Source organism: Magnolia sinica, chromosome 7 (assembly GCF_029962835.1).
Source record: "Magnolia sinica isolate HGM2019 chromosome 7, MsV1, whole genome shotgun sequence".
NCBI classification, from domain to species: Eukaryota; Viridiplantae; Streptophyta; class Magnoliopsida; order Magnoliales; family Magnoliaceae; genus Magnolia; species Magnolia sinica.
Genome location: NC_080579.1, coordinates 93004874 through 93031724, shown reverse-complemented (window position 1 = coordinate 93031724; position 26851 = coordinate 93004874). Strand labels below are relative to the sequence as shown.

Genomic DNA, 26851 nt, shown 5'->3' with positions numbered 1-26851 from the left:
ATCACACAGGCCCCTCGGAGCCTAGCCTGTCCCGAGGCGGGTGCAGTACCTAATCCGAAACGCCGCGTTCCCCTCTCTTTCTCGTCCCGTCGAAGGAAAAGAACCTCTTCTAACCGAAGACAACGAGAGCATCGAATCCAACCCGTACTTACTCATTCATCCCTATAAAAACCCCTTCTTCATCCGTCTTTCTCCTTCTATTTCTTTCTACATCTTTCCATGCCCTAAAAAAGGAAAAGATCTTCCCAGGTTCGTAGATCTCTCTCACGATCTCTTTCTTTTCGATTATGATCCAAAACTTTGGTTCTACTTGGATTGGATTCGAGAAATTTGTGGATTTTGGCTTTAATTAGAGGTAGAGATCAGCTATTTCTGCTAGGTTTGGATGAGTTTTCGTTTTTCTCCTGGAAGGTTCAGGAATTCTGGATTCTAGGGTTTTCAGGGAATATCTGCTGAATTCGAGCTGCCTAATGCTCGTTGATTTATCGGATTTTCGTTTTGTGGAAAATTTTTGGGTTTGGAGTCAGGAACTCAGTAGAAAGACATTCTTTTTCTTTTATTTTTTTGATTGTTTCAGTAGTTTGTGGTTTCGGATTAGAGATGTATGATTCTGCTTCTCGTGATTGGGTGCAGACTCTTCAGTCCATGCCGTCTTTATCTCTGATCATGTTGTGGACACTGATCAGATGGTCTTAACCATCTTGTCGTGATGAAGAAACAGGCGGCTGGAAAAAAGTGGTCGGTGCTGATAACTGGCAGAGTTGGATGGTTGGGATCATCCGATTAGTGTAATTTCTGTGCTTTGGCCCCACCTGTTGTGGTCCCTTAGAAAAGTCTGGGATTGAGGCACTTGTAGGTTATGCTTATGGTGATGTGTAGTTCATCGGTAGTTGCACGAACCTTCTAGCAGGGTCCTGGTCCCGCTACGAACCACATTTCAGAACTGCGCTTCTGCTCCTACTCTTCCTAGCTGTTTATAATAGCAATTTCAAACAGGTGCTTCCCCTCGCCCATACCCAAGACTACTGCCGCTTCTGTTGATGCTTTATTCACCTAGAGGTTCACCATTCCTTGCTGGAATGTTGAAGTAAATTCCATATTTCGGATGGGGAGAAAGGATAAATGCTTCTGATTAGAATGCTTTGTCACCCTATGTCAATTGAATGTTTTCAACTGGTTGCATTTTACTGCCCAAATTCTGATTTAGGTGAATTCAATTCCTTTTTACACTGGAATTCGAGAAACTCATTATTTTGGTGGTGGACTTTTTCCGAACTTGAAACATAAAAGGTACACTATTGTGACAAATTATGAGTTTCCCAAGTTTGGCATAAATGCATCCTTATTTATTATCAGACAATTGATTTCTTTCCCCATAGATTCTCTCTTAAACATTATTCATTTGTTTGATTTCCATATTAGGTCTGGTTGCATGAAATACCATGGCAACAGCAACCATGGCAACTGCAGCTGGTGCCGCTGCTCTTCTTTACTATACACTGAGTCGTAGGTTGCAATCAACTCCATCGGATGATGATGAGGAGAATGGTGGTGATGTTTCCAAACCTGCTCCATCCGTAAGAAGCCGATTATCGCGCGGTCCTGCTCAAGCTCCAGCAACTTGGTTGGAGACCATTTCAACCTTGTCAGAGACATTGAGATTTACTTACTCGGAAACTCTAGGGAAGTGGCCGATTGGCGATCTTGCTTTTGGTATCAGCTTTCTCTTAAAGAGGCAGGTAAATGTCAATGACCTAATCTCTTAATGCTTCTCTTCTACCATGGTTTGCATCTATAATGGTGTTGATGTTCCTAATGTTCCTAATATGCTCCCAATGAGGCTGTTGCCTACCCATCTTTGTCCTGTCACGTTTTGTTTTTCAAGTTTCAACAAGGCATTTTGGATGCATATCTTCATATTCCATGTGCCTTTCATTAGCAGGCATTACAGCACCAAAGAAACTAACTAGTATTAGCAGGAAGTCATTTTATTGTGGCATATAGAGCACAGAACTATAAAGAATGACTTAGTTGCTAACTAGTTTGCATAATGTTTTGATATAAGATTTGCAGATTTATGATGATTCGTGAAATATTGATTGACTAAGACTAAATCCCTAAAGATAGCATCCAAGGATGGGTCGATATTGATTTCATGATTTCTCATAATCAGATATGTAGCTTTTTATTTGCGCTTATGGACCAAAATTTTGTTTACCTTCAAAGAGAAAACAAAAAGAAAGAGGATGGTTGATATTGAGTGATGCCTGATGAACTCCATTGAGACCAATTCCTGGATTAGCAGAGATTGATTTAAAAATCCCACAAATGCTTAGTATGCTTGCCAATGCATGTAAGGCATGCAAGGAGACCCAGGTACATAGAGGGGAGATTCTCTATCTTGCAACCAAATAACCCCACCGATGCTTCTACTTCCTTGCTTGACATTCTAACACCATTTTTGTGAAGATTAATCTTCAGACCTGAAACCACTTTGAAGCATCCGATTACCTTCTTTAAGTTGTCTACTTGCTTGACATCAGCATCGTAAAAGAGGAGGGTATGGTCTACAAACTGAAGATGGGATATTTGAAACATAGGGCCCTCCACTTTAAGCCCGTTTACTACGCCCCCATTGACTCTTTTTTCCAACTTTGCTTGATGCCTTTGCCACCGCCAGAAAGAGGAAGCCCCTTGTCTAAGACTTCTCGAGGCTTAAAAAAAAAACTTTTTATTGACCCGTTCCCAAGCTTTGAGAATCTTTTGCACCGATATACTCCATAATCTACTTTCTCTATTTTGTACTGCAACCCAATCAGACAAGCATATAATTGAGGAACTCTCATTCAACATGATATGCTTTCTCTATATTGAGCTTGCAAATAATTCCTTTCCTACCTTTGTTGTATCTCGAATCAATGCACTCATGTGCTATCCACAGTCCACACACCATCTATAATTTGTTTGCCATAGACAAATGCTCATTGCGCCTTAAAAATAACCGGCCCCAACATTTGTGATATCTAGATGCGAGGTTTTAGACATAATCTTGTAAGGACTCCTGACTAAGCTAACAAGTCTAAAGTATTTCAAATGTCCAACACATGCTTAGGAATGAGAGCAATGAATCATCATCATCATCATCATCATCTAAGCCTTATCTTAACTAATTGGAGTCGGCTACATGGATCTTTCTCGACCATTCCACTCTATCAAGGTCCATAACTTTAGTTCGACCATATGTCAAGTCTTTACTTACTTCCTCCGCCTGCGTCCTTTTGGGCCTTCCCCTTGCCCTTTAGAGCCTTCAACTTGTACAAACTCACTCCTCTTAACTGGCTCAGTTCTTGGTTTCCATTGCAGCTAAGCAAACCATCTAAACCTACTTTCTCTAATCTTGTTACTTATTTGTGCTACTTCTAAATTTTCTTGAATGCATTCATTTCTAATTCTATCCGTCCTTGTCTTGTTACTCATCCATCTCAGTATCCTCATTTCAGCTAAACTTGTCCAATGGACATGTTGTTTCTTAATTGCCCAACATTGTGTCCCATAAAGCATGGCTTGTCTTATAGCCTTCCTATAAAATCTCTCTTTCAGTTTGAGTGGTACACGATGATCACATAAAACTCCAGAGACGCATCTCCATTTCTTTGACCTTGATTGAATTCTATGGGCAACATCCTTCTCAATCAATCTTTCAAAAAAAAAAAGAAAAAACAAAACAGAAACAAAAAAAAATCCTTCTCAATCTCTACTCCCATGAATTATTGACCCAAGATATCAAAAGTGGTCATTTTGGGAAACTTCTTGGTCAGCAATCATTACTAATTCTTTGTTCCCACTCATATTGTTACTAAAATTAACCATTTCCCTATCTACGACTGAATTTTAGTTTCCTGCAAGGCTAACAATTGCACCTTTTGGTGCTTATAAGTTATAATACATCCTGATCTGGGCTCTTTTGCAGGGACAGCCCATGCCCTGACATTCCAACTCAACAGCTTCATGTAAGGTTGAATCTTAGCCATTTCCTCTTCTGTCCTCAATTCCTTTCTTGTAGTTAATAGATGAAACAAGGCCAGCCAGCTTCCTTCTTCCCTTTGGCGATTTCAGTGGCTTGCTCGGCTGAAGAGCCACTGCCTTTTGCATACCCCTTTCCTCTACAAACTTGAACAAATCTTCTGAATCTTCCTCTCAAACACCGAAAAGTTACTCCCACCCTGTGACCAACATTGAGCCCTGCTAATTCTGCCTGCTTTCTCTTCCCCATTTGATACCTTCCTATAAAATTTGATTATATTCCAGCCTAACGAAAGAGTAGCTCAGTTCGGAACCTCAGCAATTCCCACCTCTTGTCTGGTCCCTGTTTTTGGTTTGTAGTCGGTGATGGCACAAACTATAGACCAAAAAGGCTAGCTGCTTGGATGTGTGGCATGTCGCTTGTCTAAGGCGGTGGAGGAGAGGAGCGGTGTTATCTGGGTACTTCTTCCTTCTGGGATTTTGCCGTGCCAACACTTGGACACTCCTAGACATGACACGACACTTCATTTATATGGACAAAGTGTTGTATGGATGTCGTCCAAAAGTGCTGTGTTGGAAACTTCAAATAAGGTGTCCAAGGTCCAAACATAATTGTTGAATAATTACTCATAAGGGCTTACTCTCACTCTCTAGATTTTGAGTCATTTTCATCACAGGTGCCAGGTCACATATAACAAAAAATCACAAGCTTCGTATATATAACCAAGGAAAGCACAATATTTGTTGTTTATTTTTGTTATTTTGCTGCCGTTTTTGAAAATTTCAAGAGTGAGTGATGCTTACACAACAAACTTTTTTCTTGAGATGATTATGCATGATTTTTGATGTTTTCTTAGTCAATTACTTATTAGTTTATGTTGCAAGTAATTGGACTTCATTGGAGCTATGTGAATAACATTCTCAAATTTCCATTGTTTTTAAGTTTCAATTTTACTCCGCAAAAAAAATAAAAAATAAAAAATAAATCCATTTTTAATTATTTGTTCTTTTTTTTTTTATAAATTTAAATAAATTATTATTAATTTGTGCACGCAAGTGTTCTCATTTTGAAGTTTGCTATGTCGGACACTTGGCACTTGTACCACATGTCCAAGTAAGACCGGAGAGGACAAGCTTCTTTTTCTGGACTGTCAATGTTTTATGGTAGAAGATATAGTCCTATGAGATGTTGGCTCCCATGCTGAAAAAGAAAACGTAGCGCTCCCATGCAGATGTTATCTTATGACTGATAAGGGATGTTTACATCATTTTGTGCCTTCCCACAGGCAACCTTTAAATGAAATTGTTCTTAAAGCTACATGGCTAGCATGACTATATGTGATAGAGTTGGCATGATGCTTGTCTACAATGGTCAATGGGATGACTCTGTATCTTAATAATCCATGTATTATCGTGCATAGACACTAGCCTTTATATAATTGCCTTCTAATGTTTTTATCCTCGATGTTTGGCTTGCATCCTCCTTCATTCTCAAAGCTGAAATTTTTTCTTAACTTACTGGTTTGCCATGTGTTCCTGCTTGAAACTTAGGTGCTAGTTCTTGTTATCTAGCTATCACAATGTGGTGCTTTCATCTATCTGGTTTTTTTTTTTTTTTTCTGCTTTAGCATTAGTTTGATATTTTTGAGCCCTTTCTTTTAGAACTCTGATGGTGGCTTAGGTCTATGAAAAACATTCTAAGTTGCTATTCATGTCTGTCTCACTTTTCAGGGAAACTTACCTGTTGCAAGTATATATGCTGGTAAAGATAGTGTACAGCTTAGAGGAGCTGAAATAACAACTGACCTAAAATATCTCTTGAAGTTGCTGACTCTTTGTTGGCATTTCTCAAAGAAACCATTTCCATTGTTTTTGGAGGAAACTGGCTATTCTCCTGAAGATGTTCTCCTTCAGGAACCTAAAGCAGGAGTGAGTCATGCTCTGAGATGTACTCTTGAATTTCACAGGTTCTTTTTATTTTATTTTTATTTTATCCTTATTATCCTTATTATTTTTAAATTAAAAATAAAAATTTAAAACTATTTAACAAGGAAACTGCACTTCCAAGTTGATCTATTTTTGGAGAATAAATTGTCTTATACTTGCATTCTATTGACTTTACCGTTTATGTTGTTATTTGATGTAGCTTTTGAAACCTGCTTTTACAATTCTGGTCGACAAGAACACAAAATGTTTTCTTCTACTGATTCGGGGAACTCATAGCATCAGGGACACTTTGACAGCTGCAACTGGCGCTGTTGTACCATTCCATCATACTGTTGTATATGAAGGTGGTGTCAGCAACTTAGTTCTAGGCTATGCACATTGTGGGATGGTTGCAGCTGCTCGTTGGATTGCAAAGCTTGCGATACCTTGTCTTATTAAAGCACTCAGCAAAAATCCGGATTACAAAATCAAGGTAAATCACGTCATAGGATATCTGCTCAGTGGCTTTCGCATGTCAAATTTTGTGTCCTGCTCTCTACGCATGATTTTCATAAAATTAGTATCTATCTTAACAATTAAAATAATAAATAAATCAAGTGTTGAATGGATGAATTTATTTTACGAAGTGGTGTTTGGAACATCTAACCAATAAACTCAGGTCCTTGGGTGGAATGTGTTGAAAAAGTTGCTGCTCCATTTGGCACCTCTTTGTCATCCAAAGCTTGTCAAATGACTAGGAATAATTAGATTATTAATTTCTACATTGCTGTTTATGAGCAGTGGTTGTGTCTTGACGTAGGACGGCCCTAATTATGCTGCATGCTCATGGACACAATTAAACAGCGGAAATAAAAGGAATAAATGATCTAAAATTCTAACAGTAATCATCATAACTGAGAAAATCATAAAGGAAACATGCAAGGGAGCGGGCCATCACTACAACCATGGAGTATGGAATTCAATTACTACTTGGGTTGGATCCGGCAAGGGATGAGACCTCCCGATCTTGCATGGTCACACCTAATCGATCAATGAAGATCACTAGTCCGAAGAACCAAGAAGTTTCTCGGATTAGGGATTTGAGAATTTGAGGATTTAGGGTTTAGGTCGGTTCTCAAGATTTTGATCGAAGAAGGATTAGCCAAAACTGAAAAATAGAAGGAAGAAAATTATTACCTTGAAGAAGTTGGAGGGGCACAAGAAGAAATTAGAAGAAGAAGATCAAGGGGAGAGAAGAAGCACCATTAGAGAGAAGAGAGGAAGGAGGCAACCAAAGGGTTTGCTTTTCATTAATCAATAGTTGAAATTCGAGTTTAGGACTTTACCCCACTTAAATAAGCAAATAAAGACATAAAATTACTAAAATACTCCTAGGATAAGCAAATAAAGATATAAAATTACTAAAAGACCCCTAAGTCAAAAACGCGCAAATAACATAAGTATGGGAAAGTTTGGGTGCTCGGTCTTCTTTCTCCAATCTTCCTTCGCATGTGTCTTCCCTAAGTGGGGTCTTCTATATGTCCAATCACATGTGAAAGGTCTTCAGCTCCTCAATAGTCGCCTATCCACAAGGACGACACTTGTGGTTGGCGCTTTCTTCGTTGGTACACCTTGAATGCACTTGTGTTCGCATCAATTCCCCTCGGGTGAGAAAAACTCGACTCCGACGAGTTGAAACTTTTGTAGCTCTCAAGTAGATCTGGATCAATACCCTGCAATGTGTCGCCCGACAGCCACGTAGATTCAGACGATGGTTTGTTCTTCCACTTGACAAGATACCTTTGGAAACCCCCATCTCTCGTGGATACTATCTCGTCATCCAAGATTTCCTCAATTGCTTCTTTATGGGTAATGGGTGGAGGAGGGGGTGGAAGGGGTTGGGTAGCAAACTCAGGAAAAGGCCATGAAAGGGACGATGTATCAACAATGAGAGTATGGGCACGGACTAGATCTTCCACATTAAAAGTTGGATTAATGCTCATTTCAGATGGAAGGTCAACCTGATACGCGTTGGACCCAACCTTTTGTAATATCTTGAATGGTCCAGCACTACGCGCTTGTAATTTCTTTGTAGATCCTTGAGAGAATCGCTCTGGCCTTATTCGCACCATTACAGTCTTCTTCTTGAAATTCTTGCACTCTACGATGAGAATCAGCTGAAACTTTATAATCATCATTGCTCTTATTTAACCGCTGTCTAATATGTGTATGCAAATCATGAATATGGCGTGCGAATGCATCGGCTGACTCAGAAGACCTTTGGGTAACAGACATAGGTAAGAGATCTATGGGCATTCTAGGTTTATAACCACTTACAATTTCAAAAGGACTCAACCCTGTAGATCTATTAACTGACCCATTATAAGCAAGTTTAGCAGTTGGTAAAATTAGGTCCCAAGTCTTAACATGTTCACCCACTAGACAACGTAGAAGATTTCCAAGGCTACGATTTACCATTTCAGTTTGACCATCTGTTTGTGGGTGGTAAGCAGTAGAAAATTGCAAACGAGTTCCCATAATGTGCCACAGTGTCTTCCAAAAATAGCTAGTAAATCGAACATCACGATCAGACACTATGGTTTTAGGTAACCCATGGAGACGCACCACACCATCAAAAAAGAGACGAGCAACATGAGACGCATCTGACGTCTTCGAACATGGGAGGAAATGCGCCATTTTAGAAAAACGGTCCACAACGACGAAAACGGACTCGTGCTTTTTATAGTCTTGGGAGCCGAGCACGAAGTCCATACTAATGTCTTGCCACGGAGCGTGGCACTGGCAATGGCGTGTACAACCCGGTATTTTGCTTTCTTTGCTTTGCCGGTTGATAAGTCCGACACTGCCCTAAAACTTTGGCTACGTTTCGCTTGAGGCTTGGCCAATAGAAACGATCTTCCACGAGGGCAATGGTCTTATCACGACCAAAATGGCCAGCTATCCCTCCTGAATGAAGCTCCCAGATGAGGAATTCACGAAGGGACATACGGGGAATACAAAGTCTGTCTCCCTTGAAAAGAAAGCCATCTTTAAGAACATATTCACCCATAATATGCTGGTCACTAGAGAGCGACGCGTAAGTACCCCCAAAATCAGGACATATGAGGTATTCATCTTTCAGTTGCTCAAATCCGACTACCTCTACACTCAAGGAGTTGAGCAACGCCACTCTCCTAGTAAGGGCATCCGCTGGTTTGTTTTCAACTCCGGCCTTGTGTTTCAAAACAAACGAATATTCCTGAAGAAACGCTACCCACTTGGCATGCCTTGGGTTGAGTTTCTTCTGAGAATGTAAATATCTCAAAGCCTCATGGTCAGAAAACAAAACGAATTCTTGCGGTAGGAGGTAGTGTTGCCAATGTCTCAGGGATTGCACTACCGCATAAAATTCTTTGTCGTAAGTGGAGTATTTTTGTTTTGCCTCATTCAGTTTCTCACTGAAATAGGCTACTAGGTGTCCTTCTTGACTCAACACTCCACCTATACCGACACCAGACGCATCGCACGCTACTACAAAGACAGTAGAAAAGTCAGGTAGACGCATGACAGGAGCTTCCACCATTTTGCTCTTAATTTCTTTAAAAGCCTTGACGGCGGATTTAGACCACACGAACTCTCCCTTTTTCATGCACTCGGTAATGGGAGCCATGATCGTGCTAAAACCCCTAATGAACCGACGATAAAAAGTTGCTAGGCCGTGAAAACTTCGCACCTCATGAATGTTCCTTGGTTCTGGCCACTCAACTATGGCCCTGACTTTTCAGGGTCTGCGCGCATCCCTTCAGATGACACTATAAATCCTAAGAACACAACTTGGTTAGACATGAATGCACATTTCTTAAGATTAGCGTACAACTTTTCCTTCCTAAGGACACTACAGACCTTCTTTAAATGTTTAAGGTGTGATTCCTTAGTGGTACTATAAATAAGAATATCGTCAAAGTACACCACTAGGAATTTTTCCATGAACGGCCTCAAAGTTTGTGTCATCTCTCGCATGAAAGTACTGGGTGTGTTAGTCAAGCCGAAGGGCATGACCAACCACTCATACAGCCCATCTTTCGTCTTAAACGCCGTCTTCCACTCATCTCCTGAGCGTATACGAATTTGGTGATATCCACTCTTGAGGTCTATCTTAGAGAATATAGTGGACCTCGCCATCATGTCAAGCATATCATCAAGTCTAGGTATAGGGAACTTATACTTGATAGTAATTTTGTTTATGGCACGGCTGTCCACACACATGCGCCACGTGCCGTCTTTCTTTAGCGTCAACAATGCAGGCACGGCATACGGGCTCATACTCTCTTGGATGAAACCCTTTTGCAGAAGCTCATCAACTTGCTTCTTCAACTCTGCATGCGCTGCAGGGTTCATCTTGTAGTGAGGAAGGTTCGGTAGAGTAGACCCTGGGACAAGATCAATGGCATGCTGTATGTCCCTCATAGGTGGCAACTCATTCGGTAAGTCTTCAGGAAATACATCACTGTATTCCTTCAGGACCGAGGTCACCTCACAGGGCAACTCTGATGGAACCTCAGGTGTAATTTCTCTAGCCACAAGGGCATACACCATAGAATCCTCCTTAGCCTCTTTTTCAAACTCTCTTGCGTTGATTATATGTAAAGACTTAGGTTTGGATTTTTCCATTTCTCTAGGCTCACTTGCCTTCTCATCCTTCTTCTTCCCTAGTGTATTCTCAGGTGGCATGGGATTAAGTTTGATCTTTTTACCATTATACATAAAAGTACACGCATTCGAACGGCCAAAGATCGTGACATCATTATCGAATAGCCACGGTCTACCTAGGATAACATGTCCCACATCCATAGGTAAAACATCACACCACAGGGACTCTTTGTATAACCCAAACTCGATGGGGACTAGACATTGCTGGGTGACAGGTAGGGATGTCTTGTCAACCCAAGAAACTTTATATGGGTCTAGATGAGGTGTGGATTTCAGTTTTAAGCGATCTAAGGTGCTAGTGGAAATCACATTCTGACAACTTCCACTGTCCACTATCACCTTACAATTCTTTTCACCACACTTGGCAATAGTGTAGAAGATAGTGCTTCGACGCCAGTCAACACTACTTTTAGACTGAGCTAACACACGCCTGACTACTGCAAGCGTTGCTTCTCCATCCACTTCTTCATCAGTAAGTCCTCCTTCAGGGTGATACTCCTCAACTTCATAATCACCCTGGTCATTTCCACCCTCGTGGGACTCGCCTATAACTAAGGCTCTCCCACTGCTCTTCGTAGGACACTGATTAGACATGTGGCCAAGGTTGCCACACTCATAGCACCTCACTTGGTTCATGTTACTAGGACCGGCACCAAGAACCCCTTTGCCCTTGTCCTCCCTAGGCCTAGGTGGAATGGTCGCCTGTGCCCTAGGTTGATTACCAATATTAGGTCTAGTTCCTTGGGAACTAGATCTAGCATTGGAGTCTCGGGACTCAAAACGACGAACGACAGATACTGCTCTAACTCCTGCACGACTTGATATGCTTCATCTAAGTCCGTTAATGGCCGAGTAATAAGCTCGCGCTGAAGATCCGCACAAAGGCCCGTCTTAAAACGCGAGAGCGTTACTAGAGGGTCGTCTCGGATATCACATCGCATCACATACTCTTCAAATTTAGCGATGTAGTCAGCGGCAGGCATTGACCCTTGGCATAAGGATTGCCATTGGTCAAGGAGCTTCTGACGGTATGAGAGAGGAAAGTACTTCTCCTTCAACTTCTCTTTCATCTCATACCAATGTGTGATAGGGGCTTTACCAACTCTCTCTATTATACGCTCGGTGTTGGTCTAGAAGAGCTTGGCTTGACCCACAAGCTTCATCTCATTTGACGGTTTTCTGACATGCCATACCACTCAAAGTAGTGGTCCATGTCAGCAACCCAGTCAAGGAATGCCTTGGGATCCAAGCGCCCATCAAAACTCGGGGCCTCAACTCTCACACTCTTCATCGCACGCTCATCTAGATCATAGCGATCTTGATGACCACATGTGGCTCGTGCCTCTCGCACCACACCACGACCGTTACCACGATCTCTATCCTCACTACCACCACGTGTGGCAGCACGTTCTTCCATGATTCCTTCCACTTGGGAGTGTGCATCTTCCCCTACAGCGGGGTTTTCCTTTTGGGACACCTCTAGTTGCTCCACCTTAGTCATGGTAGTGGTAATTTGGTTCTCAAGGCGGGCAAACTCACGCCTTTGACCCGCTTCTAGGGCGGTTATCTTTTGTATCAATTGAGCAAGTTGCTTAGATAAATGCTCGTTATTCATGGTAGGTTGAAGTCCGAAACCTCTACCTCTTCTCGTGGGCATACAATGAAGACTTGAACCAAACTCTACCTAACTAGACTACTAGGTGTTATGACTTTCAAGATGAATGCGATGAATGCAAAACTACTATGAACTGACGTAATTAAGTTGAAACAGGAAACAACTCAAATCTGGAAATTTTCCAGATTAGGAACTTTCTAAAATTGGAAAGTTTCTAAAATTGAAAACTTTCTAAACCTGGAACTTTCCTAAGTTAAACTTAAAAATCAAAACCCTAATTTGATAACTCGATCTAGACAAAAACCATGCAAGCCTAGGCTCTGATACCAAATTTGACGTAGGACAGCCCTAATTATGATGCATGCTCATGGACACAATTAAACAGCGGAAATAAAAGGAATAAATGATTTAAAATTCTAACGGTAATCATCATAACTGAGAAAATCATAAAGGAAACATGCAAGGGAGCGGGCCATCACTACAACCATGGAGTATGGAATTCAATTACTACTTGGGTTGGATCCGGCGAGGGATGAGACCTCTCGATCTTGCATGGTCACACCTAATCGATCAATGAAGATCACTAGTCCGAAGAATCAAGAAGTTTCTCGGATTAGGGATTTGAGAATTTGAGGATTTAGGGTTTAGGTCGGTTCTCAAGATTTTGATCGAAGAAGGATTAGCCAAAATTGGAAAATAGAAGGAAGAAAATTATTACCTTGAAGAAGTTGGAGGGGCACAAGAAGAAATTAGAAGAAGAAGATCAAGGGGAGAGAAGAAGCACCATTAGAGAGAAGAGAGGAAGGAGGCAACCAAAGGGTTTGCTTTTCATTAATCAATAGTTGAAATTCGAGTTTAGGACTTTACCCCACTTAAATAAGCAAATAAAGACATAAAATTACTAAAATACCCCTAGGATAAGCAAATAAAGATATAAAATTACTAAAAGACCCCTAACTAAGTCAAAAACGCACAAATAACATAAGTATGGGAAAGTTTGGGCGCTCGGTCTTCTTTCTCCAATCTTCCTTCACATGTGTCTTCCCTAAGTGGGGTCTTCTATATGTCCAATCACATGTGAAAGGTCTTCAGCTCCTCAATAGTCGCCTATCCACAAGGACGACACTTGTGGTTGGCGCTTTCTTCGTTGGTACACCTTGAATGCACTTGTGTTCGCATCATGTCTCCTAACTTCTGTCAAGTTTTGATTGGTTGGCCTGTGACCATTCCTTATTCCATGTTGATGTTAGTTCTTGGTTGTGAGCTGAACCATGATACATGCATGCCACAACTGCCTGGCATACTATAAACTCAGCCTCATAGAAAAACCTACAAGGTTTTCTTTTTAAGGCAATCAGAATATTGTTGCAGTCATATCTGGTATCGAATGCTTTATTGGATTCCTGTGCATGTGTGTGTGTATGGGTGCACACATGTCAATGAGCAATGCTGCTCCTTTCGACGAAAAAACCGAGTCTTATGCCTACTTTTATAGGTTTATGCAGGCTTATCCTGATTTATACCAGGGATGTCCTCAAATACTATGGTTGTTTGAAAATACTTTTAATTTATTTGGGAAATTATGGTTCACCTAGTATGAAATTGCAAGGGTGATTGCTGAGATTTTTCTTTGTGCTGGATGCGTCTTGAGTGGTGAAAGAACATTTATAAGGTCATGTAGGAATGTGTACGTCATATTCGTTTTAGAAATTTTTTTTTTTTTTAACAGCTTATTTTTTAAAATGAATTTTGGTTATAAGGTCAAGTAGGAATAGGCAAGGCATATTACATAGAATCAGTTCATTTTTAAAATCTTACATGGCACCTTACAAAAAAAATTGACTTCTTACATGGCAGCAGAATCTTTCATTTTCCTTCTATTCTAGTATATTTGTTTTTAAATATATATATCATTATTTGTATTTGTGGATATCTTTACTTCCTCTGCAGCTTATCTACTTCATATTGCAGGCAACAAATTTATTTATTTTTCCACATTGTAATGTGTCTGTGGACATGCGTAATCATTTATGTTTCCTTCATCTAAAATGCCTAACAAGAACTGGCAGGATGTAATTCTTGAACACACAACTGTGTGTGAGTTAAATAGGTTACATCATAGTGTGCATCATTTAATAACTAATTTTTACTAGCGAATGAACATTAGATAACAGCAATAGGTCACATGATAGCACACATCATTTAACAGTTATTTTCACTAATGCATGGACATTCAACAAAGGCGGTAGAGAAGTGAAGAACAGTGACTACTTACTACTTATTGTCTACTTTCTGTTTTGGGGATTCTGGACTCATTTTATTTGTTTTGGTTATATTGACCGACTATATTTTTGAATGGGACTAGTCCATTTATTCTTGATAGTATTTTTATGAATGTTTTGTAATTCTTCAGATTGTTGGACACTCTTTAGGCGGAGGTACTGCAGCACTTCTGACATACGTACTACGGGAGCAGCAGGAGTTCTCCACTACTACATGTGTTTCATTTGCTCCAGGTTTGTGATTTTTTATTTTTTATTTTCGTTAATTTTACTTTTGAAGATACTCTTAGATATTTATTTTCTCCATTTACAAGTTATTTGTAAGGCAATGTTGTTATTTAAATTACAGATGATATTTATGAAGAAAAGAGGAATTGCATTGTTGCACTCTTTCTTGGATAGGATGAAAGCTATATATTATATAAGCATTGGTTGCCCCATGGATGATATGAAAACTCAGAGATGGCCTGAAAACTCTAGGAACTCTGCAAACCATGTGCTTGATAGGTCTAGATTCCTCCAGGATAATACCCACACACTTTATGAGAACCGTGATCCAGCGTGGATACATACTAGGTGACCAAGCGAGCTATGCATATGATCAATAAAGGTTGTTGGGTTGGAGGAATCACCTGTAGATTGCACATGACCCAAAAGTAACCATGATTGGATAATCACAGCCATATAATTAAGGGCACGCAACATGGATGGGGAGCGTACGACTGGTCTTAATTCTTAGCCTCCATTTCTAGGCTCATACTCGAGCGACTGTGATCGCACATTCGGGGTGATACTGTGGCCACGTGCGGTCCATGGTTGACCCCTCTTTAAGTCTTATGCAATGGTCCATCGTGATCATAGGTGGACCCACTTGGGCCCTGCATGCAAATTTGCATGCACTGTAATAAGGTCCAGGTGATTCATATAGGATCATGTCTCCACTTTATGAGTTGCCTCGTAATGGCTTTATTATGATTAAAATATAAGGAAATTGTTATGATTTACAAGAAATGAACCTAATACATAAGGATTTCATGAGAACATATCCCACAAGTGTCTAATGCCAATATTGGTGTCGTCATGTCTATCAAGGTACATAGCATTCACAAGTATTAGTATCGGTATGTGGGTCGTAGGGTTCCAGATATGCAGAGGCTTGAAGCTATGGTTAAGTTCGGCCTTCAAACTCTGCTCTGATGAGAGCAATCATTAGGACCCAAGACCATCTGTTTTTGCTGGCCCTTTTCATGTACTTCTGGATCATGCTGGAGGAGGTAGCTGCGAGGAACTCTAAAACAGACTACTTTTCTTGAAAATGTTCCATAGTTCACAATTTATTAATTGTTTGGGGAGATCCCCTTAATATAATTTAATGTCCACCGCTTTTCTTCCCTTTGAGATACGCCTTTTTTGTGGTTTTGATTATTTAGAGGATGTGTCTAGAGCATCATTATTCTCATTAGGGGAATCAAACCATTGAGATGAATTCCCAGATATAACAATTTCAGTATAGTTGGTCTCAGGTTGTAGTAGCAAGAATCATCTATCTTGGCTTCCTTTGTTTGAGATTATAACGTAGCTTATCTTCTACATTTTCTTGTGGCTCCTATGTCCTGCTGCTTCTCATGACTAATGTTGGGCGGCCACTTGCTTAATTGTAATGTAGGTTTATTATCAACAAATTTGGGTCTCCAGACTCGAGGGCTGCCTCGAATAGTGTCCTGGCCATGTGTCAGGAGGCAAGTTCCCTTTTACTTGAGAGGGTCAGAGATATAGCTGTTGCCTTCAATGTTCTCAAATCGCATATGTGGTAACATTTTTAAAAAAATAAATAATTGAAAAAGGGAAAAAATTGAAAAAAAATTCTAAAAAATTAGGGAAAACTTGCCTAATTAGTGCATATGATTGGATTGGGTTATTTTACTTATTTCATTGTAGTTTGAGTGTTTCAAAGTTATATATTTAATTACTTATATTATATTTACATAAATTTTAACAAAACAATCAATAAGTTACATTAAGAAAGAATTAATTATTAAAAACTTTAAACATAGAAATTTTATTGATAAATTGATCACTTGAAACAACTTACAAGCTACAAGTTACAACTTAAGTTACAAATACAATTACAAAATATAAAAAATAAACATATTTGAAATAGTTGTAGAGATATTAGAGTAAGAGAGAGAGACGTTCTCATCGGACGCGCGTTCTCATCTTTTGGTCGTTGAGGCTTTTGATAGTAGCTCTGATGGAGACTCTTCCCCTATTGACAACTCTCCCTCTCTATATGTCATCTCCCCTGTTGAGTTCTCTACTCGGGTTAGCTCCATGGATTTCATTGAGGGTGTTCTTCCCTCTCGCTCAGTCGTGACCTCTTCGTTTCTGGCTTTAGATGTCTTTTTTACTCCTTCGTCGCTAGTGCACTTGGATTCTCTTTGTTCTCTTCTTGGTCCAGGTGTTTCCCCTTATGCGCAGTTGTCGGAGGCCATTGGCCCTTTGGCCATAGTTGCTTTATCCTACGAGAGTCCCCCTTCCCCTTACCCTAGATGAATTCGTTTGGGTCTAAGGTTGTGAGGTCGGGAGGCTTGGTTATGGGTCTCCCGGTGGATGCTCTGGATGTTTTCCCGCTTTGGCTTTCCTTCGGTTTTGAATACTTTAGGAACCATCCGGGATCGTATTCTCTCTTTGCCATTCCACTAGAGCTCTTGAAGGGTTTGGTGGAAACGGTTAAAAGGAAAATTTCTATTAGGGATGCAGTTTGCCATGTCCGTAGACTCCTGAGGGTGGTGTTCAACAACAGGGATGAAGACTACATCGCCTTGTTTCAGTTGGTGGCCGAAATGGGCCTTTGTTCTTCCTCCAAGGTTTCCCCAAGGGGTTCCCCTAGATCGACTATAGGTACCAGGGAGCTTGTCAACTTAGGGGTGGACTCAGATGGCCTTCTCGAAGCCATCTCTAGGAATGAGAAGGGTATAGGGGTCAATCCAATCTCCCAATGAAGATTCTTTCTTGGAATGTTAAGAGGGCTAGGATGCCCTAGAAGTGGTCTCAAGTTAAGGAAATGTGATGCGGACATCAGGCCATTCCCTGCATATCAACGCTGGAGGCGTGCGTTACCCGTGTCAATGTGATTAGATGACGGATACGAGTTGGGTCTATAGAGGTTGAAGACCTTACACATGTGTTCGTGACATGTGTAAGTTGCTTAAAGGAGACATTTGAACTGTTGAATCGCGAGGATGGTGTGATCGGACCGTTGGATTGTCACGACCCACCTTCATTACTCCACTTTCACGACGCTATCATCGGGGCCCATCGGGCATCTTAAATTTGAATTTAATTTATGAATATTTGGTTTATTTAAGTTTTGAGACAGTTTGCATACAATTTTTGTGCGATTTTTTTTAAATTTTTTTAATAGGGGTATTTTGGTAATTTCATGTAATTACGAATTTATAAGGGTTGCCCTAAACCCATAACATGTTATGTTATGTTTATGAAAGAAAAAAAAAGAGCTTTTTGCTTCTGATGATTTCGTCTTCGACTTCCAGTGATTGGAAGAGGGCGTGAGGCCCAAGGAAGTGATTTCTCATCTTCTACTTCCTTCTCATTTTTTCTTTTCTCAAGGTAGTCTTTTTCTTTAACCCTATTCTTGTCCTTTTCTCCTAAAATCTTTAGATCTATAAGCCGATCTTGTTTCTTTTTATCTAAATCATTAGATATCAAAACATTTTCATCCCCAAATAAAACCCATCACCCAAATCTAAATTTGAAGAACCACCAATTATTTTCGTAATTTTTGAGATTTCCCAACCCAGGAAATTCCTATTTTTCCGGATTAGAAAATCCACTTGGATCATTAGATGGACCTATTACAAGACGAAAGTTCTATTTTTCGCCGGATCCAACTAAACTCAGATTTTAAGATTCAATACTTCGTATTTGTGATGGATGGCCATAATAAATGCTATATTAACCTTATTTCTTTCTTGTGTTTATGATGTATAAGGCTAATATTTTATTTGTTTTTTTAAGATTGCATAAATCTGCCCCTTTCAAATACCATGCTTATTTAAGGTTGGATTAGGCCGTCCTACATCAAAATGTCCTCTCAATCCAAAGCTTGGTTGATTGTTATTTAGGAGACCAAGCTTTGATCAGTCGATAAGGGGAATTATCTGTTCTGTTTGGGGTTGTACAGGAATAGAATGGGAGGCCCTTTATGCTGAGGGGTTGGTGGGTGGGATCTTTGTCATGTGGGATTCTACCTTTTAACATATGGAGGATAGTTGTTCGGGTGTTCTTTGTGAACGTGGTTTTCCAGGAGGTGTCTTATGGTTTTCTTTGGCTCTTCTATGGAGTTTATGGTCCTACCCAACCATCTCTTTGCAGTGCCTTCAAGAGGAAATATCGTCTACTTGGGAGAGGTGGCACCTGCCTTGGTGTATTGGGGTGACTTTAATGTCATTTGTTTCGCTCACAAGAAAATAACTAGGAAGCGGGTGACCTCTAGTATGAGGGGTTCTTTGATTGGGTCGGAAAGCATGAACTGTTGGATATTCCCATGGGGGATGTTAAATTTACTTGGTCCAATGATTGTTTTCCACCTGCTATGTCCTTGCTGGTTAGATTCTTGGGTTCAGTAGTTCATGTTTGCTCGCCAAAGAGGCCTCCCAAAACCAGTTTCAAGACTATTGCGCTGTTCTCCTGGAAGTCAATGAAATTAGCTGGTGTCCGAAACGATTCAGATTTGAGTTGACTTGACTTGAAGTGGAGGGTTTCACTCCCTTATCTCTAACTGGTTGTCTTATTGTGGTTGAGGGTTGCCCGGGCCTTATACTCTTTAAAAAGTTGTAGCTGTTGAAGTTGAAGCTTAAAGCTTGGCATTGTGTGAATTTTGGTTTGCGCAGTTAAGGTATTGTTCCTGTAATAAGGAGGAGATCAAATGCAATTTGGCTGAAAGTGGGTGGTTGAGGGATTGCTAGTGCTAGGGTGTGTGCCAGTTGCATTTCCTCCCTTATGGATGATGGCAAGAGAGTGATTGACAAAGACTGCATTTGCGGTCCATTGTTAGTTTCTATTCCCACCTGTTATTAGATGAGGGCAAAGATCGTCTGAAATTAGATGATCTGGTGTTTGATTGTATATCCCTGGAGGAGGCAACCTCTTTGGAGAAGCCAATCCTTTTGGATGAGATTAAAGCAACTGTCTTGGACTTGAGGAAGGATAAATCGTCCGGACCTAATGGCTTCCCCTTGGCCTTTTTCTAATCCTTCTGGGATCTGGTTAAGCTGGACATATTAAGTTTTGTCGAGGAATTTTTTTAAAAAAAGATCTATCATCTACCCTCTGAAATGGGATGAACCTTTATCACCCTCATTCCTAAGTTGGAGGGCGCAGAGAATCTTATAGACTTTCGGCCCATTAGTCTCGTTAGTAGTCCCGATAAAATTGTGGCGAAGGTTCTAAGTCAGAGGTTAAGATTGGTCGCCCTGAAGATCATTTCTCCCTTTTAGAGTGCTTTTGTCTTTGGGAGGCAAATCCTTGACAGTGTGCTGATAGCTCACAAATGCCTTTTGACTCTTGTTATAGAGCAGGTATGCCGGGTGTCCTTTGGAAGCTTGACCTTAAAAAGGCTTCTGACCATGTGGATTGGTTTTTCTTGGATTATATGCTCGTTCAAATGGTATTTGGAGACAAATGGAGAGCTTGGATCCTCTCATGTGTCTCATTTGCAAGATTCACTGTTCTCATCAATGGATAGCCTTTCGGTTTCTTTAGAGCTTCTCAAGGCCTCTGGCAGGGGTGATCCTTTGTCTCCTTTCCTATTTGTTCTTGTTTTGGAAGCTTTAAGTCGTATGTTATCCAAGGGCCACAAAATTGGCCTCTTTTGTGACATCTTGTTTGATAATTTTCCATAGCGCATATGTCATCTCCAATTTGCCGATGATACATCGCTTTTTTGCAAAGCTAATGATTCTGTGTCGGATCTTTTGAGTATGACTATCTGCTGGTTTGAAGTGGTTTTACATCTGAAGGTATTGCTCTAAAAGCGAATTTTATAGGATTCATCTTTTTAGGAGGAAACTATCTATTTGACAGTCTTTCATATGTGGTGTTGGATCCCTCCCCACCACCTACCTTGGCCTCTCCCTCTATGTGGGAAATCAGCCTTGTACCTGTGGGATAAAATTATCGAAACCTTGCCCTTCCCAACTATGTCGGGAAAATGGCCTTATGCCCGTGGGATAAAATTATCGAACGAATAGAGAGAGTTATCCCCTGGAAAAGCAAGCTCCTCTCTCCTAGAGGCAGAATCGAAGGCTTTTGTTTCGAATATGCCCCTTTAGTACATGTCCCTTTTTTACTACCCTAAATTGGTTCTTCTTTGGATTGATAAACTTTGTAGAGATATCCTTTGGTAAGGGGGAATTCTCTAGAAAACTTCTGCTTCTAAATTGGAAGGAGGTTTGCTCTCCTTTCTCTGAACTGAAGGAGGGGCGGGAATCAAGCATCTATACTTGGTTGACGAGGCTTTCTTAGGTAAATTGGCTTGGCGATTTGGTATTGAGGGTTCTAGTCTTTGGAGGTTGATAATTGTTGCTAAATATGGCTTGACTTTGTTGGGAAGGTGGACAAAGTCGTCCTCCCTTTATCGCTCTTCCTTTCTATGGAAAGGAATTGCCCGGGTGGCCCCGAAAGTCTTCGATGGCCTGGTCTTTGCATTGAGTGATGGGGAGAGAATAGTATTTTGGGAGAATAATTGTTGTGGCGGCTCCTTCCTCATATCTTCCTTTTTGGCTTTGGCCGCTCTGTCTAGTCTTAGAACTTCTGTGGCCAAGATGAGGGAGGAGTTTGGCTTCCTCCGTTTAGGAGGAATTTATCAGATTCTGAATTTTTGGATTTAATTGGTCTTTTGTCTTGTTTGTGGGGGTTTCTGCCCAATTCGGCAGTGGGAAATTCTTTGGTTTGGAGTCTAGCTAGCTTGGGTCTCTTTTCGGTGCAGTCCTTCTACATCTCCCTCTCGAAGCCTGTTGCTAGCTACTATCACTCAAGTGTCACCTGGTTTTATGTGGCCCCCCCAACACACACACAACAAAACAAAAACAAAACCCAAAGTAGTGCCCTTCATGTGATTGGTTAGAAAGAGCCGAGTCCTAACTATGAAAACCTCCAGAAAAGGGTTTTGATCTTGTCCAATGTGTGTCTGATGTGTCTCCATGAAGTTGAATTGATAGGCTATCTTTTCCTTCATTGTCCTTTTGCTTCAGATATTTAGTTTCTCATGGGTGATGCGTTCCTCCATTGATGATGGATTCTTTTGTTCGTGGCATGCGGATTTCGTTGAAAGAAGTGGAGGACCATCTTCTAAGTTGTTCCTTGGGCTATTTGGGCTGAAAGAAACAATCACTGTTAGATGAGCTGGTGGAGACAGTGGTGTTTTATAGTGATCCAGGGTTCAAACCCTAGTTGTGTTACCTTCCCAAAAAAAAGAAGAAACGATCGCTGTTTCCATAATTTAAGTGTCCCCTTAGTTGGGGTGTTTCGCTGGGTCTCGCTATTATTTAAGGATTGGGCACCTTGAGGATTCCCGTGTTGGGGCCTCTCCAGCCTTGGGGCTGGTTCTGTTGTATTTTATTTTTCTTTTCTCTCTTTATTTTCCTTTTATTTTTTGTTGTTTTCTATTTTTGGCTCTGCCTAATAAATTGCTTCATCTTTCATTTTTTTTTCCTTGCTGGTGTCTTAGAAGGAACTTTTGCAATATAGCTCAGATTACTTTGTTATAGGTTGGGCGGATGTCATTGTCAGCTCCCCCTAAGGGTTGTATTTTGCCTCCACTCGGTTTTTAATAAAATCTCTTTATTGTTAAAAAAAAAAAGCTGTATCAACACTTTTTTTTTTTGTCTGTTGGGTCGCACTCATCATCATCTAAGCCATATCCCAATTAATTGGGGTTGGCTACATGATGAAAGTTATGGCATAAGTATGATGCCGGCTGCCAGCCTGACAACCCTCTGGGGACCCACAATGAGAACACAAACCTGACACAACCCTCCGTTATCCATGCTAATGGTGATGATGTAGGGTCATGTTGCAGTCTGTAAATGAAACGTCATCTAGCAAGAGAGTCAAATCTAAGGGTTTCTAATTTATTTGTGTTAGATGTTTGTTCATACTCCTTGTTTTTCTTTTCCTTTTTCCTCCTCCATGTTGCGGTTTTTTCCTCCCCCCCTCCCCCTTTTATATGCTTGGTGCGGTCTTTTATATTGGTGTATGTGTACTTGCACCAGATGTCTGTAACACTTCTTTCTTCTTCTTCCGAAACTCCATTAATCTGGAGAGATTTCTTGTACACCAATGCATCACTTCTAAGGTATCTATTTTACATTGGGAAATTACTTGAATACTGACAGCATATTGTGTATGCAGCTGCTTGTATGACTTGGGAGTTGGCAGAGTCAGGGGTGCCATTTATTACTTCAGTCATCAATGGAGCTGATCTGGTGCCTACATTTTCAGCTGCTTCAGTAGATGACCTGCGCTCTGAGGTCAGTAACTTCTCTATCTTGAGATATTGCTGCTGTTGTTATTGTTCTTCTAGGGATTCTGAGTGCACTAATTTTCAAGATTCCAAATTGCATCCAGATGCATGGGCTAAAGGGGGAATTATCACCCGCAACTGTTTGCTCGTGAACTTATCATGAAACCCAGATCCTGTGCCCGCATATCATGTGTAGGATGTCCTGGTGATGCGTGAGGTACCTGACCCAAGATCAGGCTGGTCCACTCATTAGGCAGGGGCCGCACATGAATCAGATATTTGTCTGGTTTAGTTTAGGTTAATTATTTTTTGTACAGGGGTTCACCTGATCAGTGGAACTGCCAAGTTTCACTTAAGGTGATATTTCATGATGGTGCTACCTTATGCATGCCTCAGATGTTCTACGCATGTGACACATTTGCATCTGAGCTGGGTCCCATATGACATGCAAATCATTCCTCAGCTAAATATCATATGACCTGGCATTCAATTTGCCCTAGCCATGGTTTTTTTATATCTAACAATATGGTGTTGTATTGCCAGATACATGGTTTCTTGTTCCAGCAATATGATATGTGTTTTTGTTTCATATCAACAATATGGAACACTAAATTAGTTAAAATTTACACAGATGTGGATGATCTGTAGTGCATACAATACATAAAGCACAAAAGCTCTTAATGGTAGTAGCAAACCCACCGAAAGTGCTTATGGACATTGTTGCAAATGTCAGCTATTTCCCCCCCAAAAAAAAAGAGAAAAAAAGAAAAAAAAAAGGAATGAAACCTTTGATCTATTCCCTTAGTTCTCTTGTGGAGTTTGTGTTATTACTGGGTTTCCTTACGAAATATTTCCTCACACAGGTGACAGCGTCTGCATGGCTTAACGATCTAAGGAATCAGATCGAGCAAACAAGAATCCTGAGCACCGTCTATCGATCTGCATCCGCCTTGGGGTCCCGTCTTCCATCCATTGCCAGTGCTCGAGCACGAGTCGCCGGTGCTGGTGCTATCCTACGTCCAGTCTCTAACAGTACGCAGGTAAGCCAGCCCTGGCTAGCTACTCCTTGGAGCTGTTTAGGCGTATTTCACTGTTGCTTGGATGATTTTAACCATTCAATTTTTATTTTTATTTTTCACATCTAATTTCGACTTGGAGTATGTTAGTTCTTAACCGACCATTTGATGGCCACTGATTGAATGATTTTGATGGTTCAATCAGTACAAATTTCAGGCTATGCTCCATCCACAATGGGACGTTAGTTTCTGTGGTCGGAAGCTATGTGGGATTGACAGAGATGCCCGTGACAAATCCACTCCGTCCATCAGTTTTGCAAGACCAAAATAGTATAGGAGTAAAACATAAAGGTAGATCCAAAACTTAGGTGCACCACACCACATGAAACAGTGGGGATTGGATGCCTACCATTGGAAGCTGTGGGGGCCAGAGAAGTTTTGTATCAGGATGATATTTGTACCTACAGTTTATCAGAGTGGTAATAACCCTATGAACAGTTTGGATGACATAAACATCATGGCCCGCTCTAGGAGGGGTTCAAAGGTGGACATTTCTGGTATAATTGTTTCGTGTGGTGTGGCCCATCTGAGTTTTGGATCTGCCTAATTTTTGGACTCCTGTACTTGTGGTCTTGCAAAACTGATGGACAGAGTGGATTTGTCGCGGCCATCTGTGGGCCCCACAGCTTCCAACCACAGGATCTTCCTGTGGCAGGGTGGCACAAGCAACTCACGTCTCCACAATGGGGTCTATGATTTGGACCGTCTGGATTGACAGTGTATGCTGTGTGCAGTGGATGAGTCACTGACATTAAGGAGCTGTTAGTGAATCATGGTCTTTCTTACATTCTAGTTTTCCATCGACTGATCTCAATCCCCTTTTTTACTTTGCAAGAATATGTGGAGCTCAGCATGTTTGGAAGCATAGGAGAACGATTTTTATTTTTTTTTGCTGATATTATTACCCAGTATCCGAGTTCTAGATTACAGTATATCAGTGTGACAAATATCACTGAGTTTCAACATGAGGTCATGGGTTCGAGTACCCATTTTGGTGAAATCCCACTCGTGTGAGTGCGTGGGTTAAAAAATATATATATATATATATATCACTGAGATTTTGAAAATCTCATGATAATATTGTGAGAAATATGCGAAATATTTAGTCACGAGATTGTCAAAATCTCGGCAGATATTAAAATATCTCATTTTTATCGTGATGTTAACTAGTAAAAACATTTAGGAATTTGTTACATAAATATATATTTAAATTTAAATTTATTTAGTAATTTACAATAAACATTTTTATTTTTGGTGAGATTACCCTGATAATATCCCAAGAAAAACCTCAAAATTTGAACATCTCCTGAGAAATTTCCAGCAGAGAAATTGCTGAGAACAGGATTTGTCAATATGCTGTAGACTCCTCCCTTAAATCTGGGTTACAATGTCATTAACCAGGTGCTTACCATTGCCCCTTCAAACTATGTAGGTTGTGATGAAGAGAGCTCGCAATGTGGCTCAGGCGGCATTGGCCCGTCCATCCCTTCGGCTATCCTCATGGTCATGTATGGGGGCACGCCATCGGATAACAGCTGCTGCTGCAAACCCTAAAATGGATGAAAACCACACAGAAATTTCCACCACCACAACAACAGACGCTGCTGAGCCTCTTCTGATGTCCCATGAATCCACGACCATTGTCGAAACCACAGAGCTGCCATTATCAACATCTGAAGGCAGGTCATGGAATTTGGAAAATGGCTGCTCTAGTTCCAGCGAAATTATAACATGTGCTGACATGGACAGTGATGGGGCCGATGGTGAGGAACTCATGGGCCACGGCAGAAGTGAGGACCGCATGACGGAAGAAGAGCTGTGGCAGCAGCTCAATCACGAACTGTACAGGCAAGAGGAAGGCGAGGGAGCTGACGTGGTGAATGAGATGAGGGAGGAGGAGAGAGCCGCCGTGGCGGAGGTGGCTGGGAGCTCATCAGAGAGCTCGGTGCTGGAAAGAGCAGATGCCCACCGTTTCTTTCCTCCAGGAAAGATCATGCACATTGTCAGTCTCGTTCATGAGGAGCCTATGAGCGAGGAAGATGCTGCAGATGACGATGAAGACCACCGGCTTGCCGCTGACTCAAAGGTGGGGATTTTTCTGACACCGAGGTCACTATACGGTAAGCTGAGGCTATCGCAGACCATGATCAATGACCATTTCATGCCGATTTATAAGAGGCAGATTGATCAGCTAATCAGTGAGCTAGAAAAGGAAGAGTCAATGGATGGGAGTTGTATTGAAGAGGATGTATTGTGATATTATAGATAAAAACATATTTTTGTGAAATTCCACACGTGTTTTTGAGCCTTTTCTTATTATATTTGTAAATTAGTTTGGGGAATTTTTACCAACAAAATGTTGGGAATTGATTTTGATTTTCCATCTGATTGAGGTGGTTATGCATTCGTTTTCTACTTAAATTTGACACGTGCGCCAAATCCAGTCTGTTCATCAGGTGGGCCATGTCTGGACTTATTGGAGTTTTTTGATATTCTGACAGTGCGGTGGATGATAAGCAGGCACATGGAAAATGTACATGTGTCAATGGTTTTTGTCAAATTGAACTGTCCTCGCTGCAGGACAGACTGTAGATAGATTGTCACTCCAATATCAGATTTTGATTTAACGGTTCTAAACTCTGATCAATGCACATTTGTTGGTTGAACGTAGGCT

At 40.8% G+C, this 26851-nt stretch overlaps 1 protein-coding gene across 2 annotated transcripts; it reads left to right on the top strand.

Annotated features, from left to right (window-relative positions):
* The first annotated feature begins 71 nt into the window (after positions 1–71).
* On the top strand, positions 72–26603 carry LOC131251736 (uncharacterized). 2 transcript variants are annotated; one of them, XM_058252653.1, is made up of 9 exons: positions 72–249; positions 1208–1290; positions 1423–1739; positions 5755–5952; positions 6170–6442; positions 14688–14790; positions 22990–23108; positions 23965–24141; positions 25610–26603. In XM_058252653.1, exons 3-9 carry the CDS (start codon positions 1443–1445, stop codon positions 26432–26434), a joined length of 1992 nt encoding a protein of 663 aa, XP_058108636.1. In that variant the 5' UTR covers positions 72–249; positions 1208–1290; positions 1423–1442; the 3' UTR covers positions 26435–26603. The 2 variants fall into 2 exon arrangements, with proteins under 2 accessions (XP_058108636.1, XP_058108635.1); XM_058252652.1 differs by lacking the exon at positions 1208–1290 and having other exon boundaries at positions 73–249.
* The last annotated feature ends 248 nt before the right edge of the window (positions 26604–26851 follow it).